Raw genomic sequence first — 9,788 nt, 5'->3', positions numbered from 1 at the left:
TATTTGTTGAATGAAAAAAATAATGTTTTAAGGAGTTTGTAGAGAATTATAAAGTTTTGGGGGAAAGATGGTATTAGAAGAAAGGACAGGGAGTTTCAGGATCCATGCATATGGGATTCAAGAATATGAGGTCTAACAATATAAAGACGGATATAAATATAAATTACAGTATATCCCTTAAACTCTTGTTAACAGCTTATGGCAGAGTTTGCAATGCTCCTGTCTCTTACCCAGTAGTTTCATAAGCCACATGGAGCCTGGAAACCACAGTCATGTTCCAGAATTCATCCTTCAGGGGCTTTCTGAAGAGGCAGAGCTGCAGCCCCTCCTCTTTGCACTGTTCCTCTCCATGTACCTGGTCACCTTCACTGGGAACCTGCTCATCATCCTGGCCATCACCACAGACCCCCACCTCCACATGCCCATGTACTTCTTCCTCTCCAACCTCTCCTTTGCTGACATCTGTTTCACCTCCACCACTGTCCCAAAGATGCTGATGAACATCCACATGCAGACCAAAGTCATTACATATGAAGACTGCATTGCTCAGATGCATTTTTTCATTCTTTTTGGGTGCTTAGACAATTTACTACTGACAGTGATGGCCTATGACCGGTTTGTGGCCATCTGTCACCCACTGCATTATACGGTCATCATGAATCCAAGATCCTGTGGCCTCCTGCTTCTGGCCTCCTGGTTGTTGACTCTTTTGGACTCTCTATTACAAAGTCTGATGGTTTTGCGACTGACATTTTGTACAAAATTAGAAATTTCCCATTTTTTCTGTGAAGTCAACCAGGTAGTTCAACTTGCTTGTTCAGACACATTCCTCAATGACTTAGTGATGTACATTACAACTTCTCTGCTGGGTGTTGTTCCATTCACTGGGATCCTTTTCTCTTACACAAAGATTGTGTCCTCCATTTTCAAAATTGCATCAGCTGGGGGCAAGTATAAAGCCTTTTCCACTTGTGGGTCTCACCTCTCTGTGGTGTCCTTGTTCTATGGTACAGCTCTGGGAGTTTATCTTAGTTCTGCTCTTGTCCAAAACTCCAGGGCCACTGCAATCGCCTCAGTGATGTACACTGTAGCCACACCCATGCTGAATCCCTTTATCTACAGTCTGAGAAACAAAGACTTAAAGCAAGCCCTAAGGAAACTAGTCAGCTGAGAAACATTATATGACAGAAACTCATCATTAAGTTTAGAGAGCTACTAGTGAGAAGAAAAATTCACAGTTATAAAACATGTATTATTCTTTTTCAATACCAAATGTGCTTATGTCCAGAAATTTAGTACTTTCATGACATAATATGAAATTACTTCTTGCGTATTCTTTTAAAAATGTGTTTTCCTTAACAAAATCTTCCTTTCAACAGGCAATTTTTAAGTGTAACTTTGGATTTTTATATGAAACAAACTTTTCATTACTAGCCCCAGAATATTAGCACACACTTATCTCAAAGTATCAGTGCTTATTATTATCCTGAAAGCCTATAAAACTGAGACATAAATTCTAAGATTCCTTTTTTGGAAAATGTCTTTCTTGTGATCAAATGTAGCATGACAAATTCATCCCACCTGGGTAATTTCCTTCACACTGAGGTCTTGTTAAACATTTGAGCATAAATTTTTTAAAATATTCTTATTAAAGTGTGAAAAAACACTGGTGGTATGTGCAAGTATTGGAAATGACTTCCAGACAGAACCACACTGACCACCAGACCAGCTCAGCACATTGATACCACTTCTATCATTAGAAAGATGGTCGAATCAAGAAGACTGAAATGATCACTCCCTGAACATGATGATGGTCCTGCCATCCAGATAGGAGTAGATTTTGTTGTCACTGTGAGTTCAAGACTCATAGCTTCAACGCTCTGCTAGCAAAGGTGTGCATACCCTCCATGGTATCAGTGCCACTACTGGAAATGTGCCTTTATTTTTCCCAAACGACCCAGTGCTCTCCAATCATGTTTGACTACGACATTGGCAGCAACATAGCATCTGCCTCACTTTTGCCGTTGAGTCTCTCCCTGTAATCTTGTCAGCATCTTAGGAATTACATGTGAAACCTTTGATCTTCATGATCCTGGAAAATACAGTATCATACTTTCTCTGCAGCACAGGAAGCAGCTCTATTGAGTTACTTTTGAACCTAATAATTGAAAGGCTGCTTTTTTCAAGACAATCCATTGCTCAGTGGGAGAAAGATTAGATGATATGTTTCCATACAGATTTACAGCTTTGTAAACCCTATGTGACCCTTCAATGAGCCAGTTCAGTGAGCCAGACTCACTTGAGAGCAGTGGCAGGGAGGTGACTGTGCAGGAATGGTGAGTGTCACCTACTATTTTCCTTCAGTGAAAAATGTAGACTTGATCCAAAACCCACTGGCATGGAGGCCACCTCACAGTCCACAGATAGGACTGAGTAGAACTGCCTCATAGGGGTTCTGATGTTGTAAGTCTTTATAGAACAGACTGTCATATTTTTCAACCAGGGTGCATGTAGTAGTTTTGAACTCCCCACCCTTGGTTACTGGTCTAGCACTTTTACCAGGAGAACGCCAAACTTTCTGAAATCTTGAGTGAACAAATGGATTGTATCTATTCAAAATTCCTTAAGAGTTTTTCATGCTTCTATTTTAATATATACGTCTATCTACTATGACCTGTAGATATGTAGACACTCACTGAGAATATCCTATCATCTTTTCTCCCCACACCCACCCTACATGGATGGCATTCCATTTACTCGGGGTCTATTGCCAATCAATTGAAATTTTAAAAACATGGTAAAATACAGTAGTGATGTGGTGAGACTGTGTGTGATTGGAGGTGCTTCATAAAACCTTGGAATCTTGGTAAATGATGTCCAGCTGTGTTATTAGAACTTTGGAGAAGGAAGTGCTTCTCAGAGTAATCATTATTCATTACTGACCACCTTCAGGGATAAAGTGGTGCCTGGAGCTCCACCTTGTCTCCCAAAGGACACACTGGCAAAAGTTGGAATTAGTTCTCTTAGCTCCAGAGAAATAAAATTCCCAGAGAATGTAAGACAAAAGAATAATTCATTAATGAGGCACAAGGGATTTCATCCACTAGAGCCAAAGGACTGTAAATACTTCCTCTCTACTGACCAAGATTTACTTAATTCATCTAAGATCAGAAAACAGTTGTACCTTCTAGAAGCCTCATGAGTGGGTTCATCTCCCTGTTCTTCCTGGGGCCGCAACCTCTTACTGTAGCAGTGGTATAGGGGAGAAGCAGCCCTCATGAACTCTGCTCTGGATGAGCTACAACATCATTGCAGATACCCGGAGACTGGTGATGCGTGAGGGCCCTCTGTTATTGGCAATGTCTGTAGGAGGATCAACAGGTATAACAAATAAAAGCAAGTTTAATGGATAAAGTCCTGCTGAGTTAGAGTCTCTGGTTCTAGAGACTGATTCTGGCTACATGACAATGTCTTCTTTCTCTGATCGGTCTTCCCTGGTGCTGGTTCTCATTCCTGCAACCTCCTTCTCTCAACAGCCTTCCTTGCTTCACTGCATTGACGTGTCGGTTAACCTCATTCAACTATTTGTTCACATCCTCTCTTAAAAAAACTCTTATTTAGCAGCAAATTATAATCTGGACTCAAGGAAATGAGTAGACAGTTTCCCTTCTCGCAAGTATCTGACGTTCTCCGTATAAAGGAACAGACGGTAAGTGCGTGCTTATCGTGGCATTGCATAATGTTGCTGCTGTCCTTCCTCGGGACTTTTAGTGAAGGCTTCACAGAGAGATGAAGGTCACCTGAGCTGTGAAGGAGGAGACAGGAGCGGAGTAATGTTGGGATTATGAAAACCATAAGGTGTGCATTGGAAATTGCTCATAATAATTAATAGCTGATGTAGAATTAAAACAAGGAATGGAAAGTGAAGCATGAGTGTCAACAGGCAGGCAGCAGCCATGTAACACACAGCTGTATATTTTTCCTAAGGAAGGACAACTCTGAAATTAGTGGAGTCAAGGCAGAATTGGCAGCACAGTCTGTCTGCAGTCAGACTCGCCTTTGGAGACATTGCTCTGGTCCATGTGCAGAGCAGACTCCTGCTCCTCTGAAACCCCCAGAGAGATGAAGAGTGGAGAAAGCACAATAGAAGTGGGAGGTGAATCTGTGAGATTTTGATTTATACTACATCCAAGAATCGACCAAAATATGAGGTAGCTTGACATATCAATTTTTTTTAATTTAAGTTATTCATTTTTAAACACTTCTATAATATTGGCATCAGAATTTGGGTTGAAGAGGTTCAGAATATGCGAGTTAATGCTCTGATTTTGCTAGTCCAGGAAGATACTGAACTCTGGGTCAGCTTCATATCTTGTTATTTTCAAGGTATTTGCATATGACTAATCTTAAAATTTTTACTTCACTTTATATCTTCAACAGTTTTTCTAATAGTAATTTATTGTTATGTATTTTTTTCTTTTAAATAATTGTGTTAGGACCAAATTCAGATATCATACCATTCCATAGTTCAATCATATCAAGCAATATTGTACATTATCAATTTCAAAACTTTTTTCCTTCTTGTACTTCTTGATATCAGCTTATCCTATCCTTTCCCCCTGCTCCCATCTGGGTCCCCTTTCATCCCCAGTAGGAACTCTCATTATCGGTGTCTCTGACCATGATTGAGATGTAGAAATAGCCAGGTTGTCCAACAGAGTATTGTAGAGATGATCACCGTAGATGAAAATGATAAATTTGACTTCAATGATTAAAATCTTCTCATTTGATCTCTCCACGTTATGGTCGTTGGTATTTTTTAATATTGTCATTGTCTCATATTGGGATTTATGTCTGTTGTGTTTTGTCATTGTTTGTAACCCTCTTTATTCTTGGTTATGAATTATCTTATGTTCCTGGTGGCATGCAACCCAGCATGGGTCAAGCTCTAGAGAAAACAGGTTTATTTGTTTTTTAATAGGAAAATTACAAATTCAGTAAAGACATTTCCCATAAATCTTTCACTTAGATGCCTATTATCATGTCTACCCAGAATCCTGCATTTATTTGTCAGACTTCCTTGGACTTCTGTGGCTGTGACAGTTTCCCTGATATTTGTCCTTGGTTGATGACCATGCAAGTGTTTATGTGTGCTGGTTAACTATTTTGTAAAATGCCTCTCATTTGGTATTTGTCTGATCTTGTTCTCATGAGGAAATAGGAATTATGGAGTTTAAAATTATTATAATTTTGATTTCTTGCTTTGGGGAAGACCACAATAGTTAAGTATCAACTTCATTATCATTTTTCCAATAGCTATAAACTGGCTTAGATCTTGATCCGAATTGCATTAAATCTATGGATCTAGTTGGGAAGGTTTTACATTTCACAATATTATTCTCCCTTCCAATTCATGAACAGAGAATCTCTACGTATTTGGTCCTTTCATTTCGATCACAGGTATTATATATCTTTTAGACTATTCATTTTGTTGTCATTTTGATGTATTATTGCCATGGTTGAAAAAAATTCATTTTGGCATGTTACAGTTCATTATTGTTATGTGGAAATTTATTGAAGGTTTTATCTTTATTATGCAAGCTTCATTTTGCTCTCTTTATTAGTTTTAGTATTTTCTGCTTGTGGCTGTTTCTTTGGGTTTTCTACATAGACAGTGAGGTCTTCTGTGAACAGAGACAGCTTTATTTCCTCCTTCCAAGTCTGTGTGGTTTGTATTTTTTTTAATTTGTGTTATTTTGGTTTTTAGGAATTGCATTTAAAGAAGAGTGTTAACAGGGGATATTCTTGCCCTGTGATTAATCCAAAGGGAAAACTATCTAATTTTTCACCATTAAACACGAGCCTAGTGGTCAGTTTCACAGACGTACTCTATCAAGTCAACTTTTTAAAAAGTTTTTCAACTTTTAGGGGGGGAAATAAAATGTAAGTAATAATTTTGAATGCTATCAAATGCTTATTGTAATTTGATTTTATGACTTTTTCTCAAGTCAATGTTTAGTTTGTCTATATTTCAATTTTTAGCTAATTGATGTAGGGTATTACATAAACTTATTTTAAAATTTTGAACCACTCTCTCATATCTGGAATAAATACCACTTAGTTGTAATATGTTATTCTTGTCATATATAGTTGGATGCAATTAGTAGTTTTTGAAGATATTTGCATTTATTCTCATGGGTAATATTGAATGGAAGTCTTCCTTTATTATATATTTGTATCTGGTTTTGATATTACTCACTGCCTTTGAATCGATTCTGACTGATGAGACCCTATAGGACAGACAATAACTGTCCCCACGAGTTTCCAAGACGTTTACTGTTGATGGATCAGAAAGCCTCATCTTTCTCCCATGCCACGGCTGGTGATTTCAGACTGCTGATCTTGCTGTTGCAGCTGAATGATAATCCACTATCCCACCAGGACTCCTGGATTTGATATTAGGATACTGCTGGCTTCACAGAGTGAGTTAGGAAATATTCCCTCTGCTCTTGCTTTTTGAAAGAGATTATAGAGAATTTATATCATTACTATTTTTTAAAGCTTATACAATCACTGTGTTTAATATCAAAATGCCCATTAAATGCACTCAATTTTCAAAAAGCAATCAAATGTTCCTTTTAAAAATTATCTTCCATTTTTCTATCTAAAATATTTAGATTAGTTACTGATATTTAAATATTTATAATGTGAGTATAGGAATTCATTTAGACCACATATCTAAAAATATGTATCTACCTGGGTGATTCCACTATTTTTACTTTTCTGGGTATTGTGGGGTTTAGAACTAGGTAATATAAACTTCTTTCTCTGATTCTTACATAGTTTATACTAATCTAGTTTCATCCCTGTTGTCTACTTCATTCTTTCCATCTTCTCAGTAGACTGGCTTTCTATCACACAGCAGAAGATGGGCACAAATAAAATCTCTGCCCAGGTGTTTACAGGTCTTTGAAATATCCAAAGACCTGATTTTGGATTTCTGATTCTCAACTCAGTTCTCTCAGGAGAGTAAAACTGACTTTTTTAGTGCATTTTTGTTGTTGAACTGGCTCAGCCTCCATAATCCACCATCATACATCAATGTGGAGAGAGCAGGAGCAGATGTCAGTAAATGAGATACACGTTGAGCAGATACCTTAAGCTGCCATCTACAGAGCATAAAGGGAAATAGTATACCACCTAGAAATGGAGAGAAGAGTCACTTTTGTGGAAGACTTTATTATATACAGTTCATGTACATTATATTAGTATATACCAACAACACTACACTGTATGCTGTCACCAAGTCAACTCAAACTCTGGATGAACCCACATGTGCAGAGTAAAACTGTGCTTTGGGATTTTCAAGGCTGTGATCTTGGGGAAGCAGATCACCAGGGTTGCCTTTAGATTCCTCTGTGTTGATTGTAAATGCCAAACTCCTAGCGAATTGTCAAGTGCTTGCTCATTTGCACCAACTAGCGGCTCAGTAAAATACAATAGGATATCATATAATTTTGTCTGGTATAATAATCATACATATACAAATTATAAATGATGTTTAAGTTCTTTATCGTGGAGTCTGTTACAACCTCACAACCATCTGATCCCATATTACCCTCACTGTAACTACAACTTCAGTCCAGATTCATTTTTCGCACCTCAGTTACACCATCCACCATGTTGTCAGAGGGGTGAGGAATAGTCCCGTGTCAGGGTAGCACAGGCGCTCTCTCTGTACAACGTGTTCTTCTCTTTACTAGCATACTGACTGCATTCAGGTTTCTGCTGTAAGCCTCTTTATCAGAAGTGATTATTCTAAGAACCATTTATTTTACTCTATAACTTGCGTACATCCTACTGCTAATTATGTTGTTTACAGACCTGACCAGGAGTCAAGAAATCCCACACATTCTGATTTAACTCATGCATTGCAATTTCCTGATGTACTGTAGCTGATCCCGCTGCCTCTTTGTGTTTCCTGTTTTCATTCTCCTTCCTTCATAACCCTCTGAATTTTGTCCCTGGGCAAGTGGAGCCCTCTTGAACTATACAGGTGAATATTGGTACATGGAGGAGAGTTCTGTTCCAGACATGACTGATGCTTGCTTGCTCCATGAGTCCATTGGACCAATGGTTTCCATGTGTCTTTCAACTTCCATCACTCTTCTTACCTGTGTAAGTGTAGCTATCTGTAAGGAAAGAGACCAATAGTTGCATCTTATGTTGTTCATATCAAATTAGGGAAAGAATTTTAATTTTTCCATTGAGGTTCCCACAACTTTCAAGAATACTTGACATAAATTAATTGGTCAAACACATTTGTTGAGTGAAGAATCAAAGACTTAAGGAATTTGTAGAGAAATATAATGTTTTAGGGAAAAAGTTAGTATTAGAAGAAAGGACAGCCAGACAGTTTCAGCATCACAGAGAATAGTGAGCACATGAGATTCAAGAACACGAGATATACAGATAAGAATATGGATTAATTAATTGGTTGTTTAAAATATAAATGACAGTATATCCCTCAAACTGTTGTTAGCAGCTTATGGCAGAGTTTGCAATGCTCTTCTCTCTTCCCTGTAGTTTTATCAGCTCCATGGAATAAGGAAACCACACTCATGTTCCAGAATTCATCCTTCTGGGGCTTTCTGAAGAGGCAGAGCTGCAGCCCCTCCTCTTTGGACTGTTCCTCTCCATGTACCTGGTCACCTTCACTGGGAACCTGCTCATCATCCTGGCCATCACCACAGACTCCCACCTCCACACACCCATGTACTTCTTCCTCTCCAACCTGTCCTTTGCTGACATCTGTTTCACCTCCACCACCATCCCAAAGATGCTGATGAACATCCATATGCAGACAAAAGTAATTACATATGAACACTGCATCACGCAGATGCATTTTTTCTTGCTTTTTGGGGGATTAGACAACTTCCTATTGACAGTGATGGCCTATGATCGGTTTGTGGCCATCTGTCACCCACTGCACTACATGGTCATCATGAATCCAAGATTCTGTGGCTTCCTGGTTCTGGCCTCCTGGATATTGACATTTCTGGACTCTCTATTACAAAGTTTGATGGCTTTGCGACTATCTTTTTGTACAGAATTGGAAATCTCTCATTTTTTCTGTGAACTTAATCAGGTAGTCCAACTTGCTTGTTCTGACACATTCTTCAATGACTTAGTCATGTATTTAACAACTGGACTTCTGGCTGTTGTTCCATTCACTGGGATCCTTTTCTCTTACATGAAGATTGTGTCCACCATATTAAAAATTTCATCAGCCGAGGGCAAATATAAAGCCTTTTCCACTTGTGGGTCTCACCTCTCCATGGTTTCCTTGTTCTATGGTACAGCTTTAGGGGTTTATCTTAGTTCTGATTTTATTGAAAACTCCAGGGTCACTGCAATAGCCTCAGTGATGTACACTGTAGCCACACCCATGCTGAATCCTTTTATCTATAGTCTGAGAAATAAAGACATAAATCAAGCCCTAAGAAAACTTTTCAGCTAAGGAACATCCTATATAACAGAAACTCATCCTTAAGTTTAGAGAACCCCTTTTGAAAATCAAAATTCAAAATAATAAAAATCTGTATTATACTTTCCTCAGTTCTTTATGTGCTTATGTACATAATTCAATATCTGTAATATTAAAACACAATATGAAATTCCTTCTTGTGTATTTTGTTAAAATGTATTTACTTAATTAAATCTTCCCTCAATGGCCAATTCTTTCAGGTGACTCCAGCTTTCATTAGGAAATATATTTTTCATCACTA

At 38.2% G+C, this 9,788-nt stretch overlaps 1 protein-coding gene and 1 pseudogene across 1 annotated transcript; both read left to right on the top strand.

Moving 5' to 3' along the window:
- Positions 1 to 250: 250 nt before the first annotated feature.
- LOC142432188 (olfactory receptor 7C1-like) lies at positions 251 to 1,171 on the top strand. Its single transcript, XM_075537310.1, has one exon. The coding sequence runs from the start codon at positions 251 to 253 to the stop codon at positions 1,169 to 1,171; it is 921 nt and encodes a 306-aa protein (XP_075393425.1).
- A 7,428-nt stretch (positions 1,172 to 8,599) lies between these two features.
- LOC142450623 (olfactory receptor 7A17-like) lies at positions 8,600 to 9,520 on the top strand (annotated as a pseudogene).
- The last annotated feature ends 268 nt before the right edge of the window (positions 9,521 to 9,788 follow it).

Source organism: Tenrec ecaudatus, chromosome 1 (genome assembly GCF_050624435.1).
Source record: "Tenrec ecaudatus isolate mTenEca1 chromosome 1, mTenEca1.hap1, whole genome shotgun sequence".
Lineage (NCBI taxonomy): Eukaryota > Metazoa > Chordata > Mammalia > Afrosoricida > Tenrecidae > Tenrec > Tenrec ecaudatus.
This window is presented reverse-complemented; position numbering and strand designations above follow the sequence as displayed.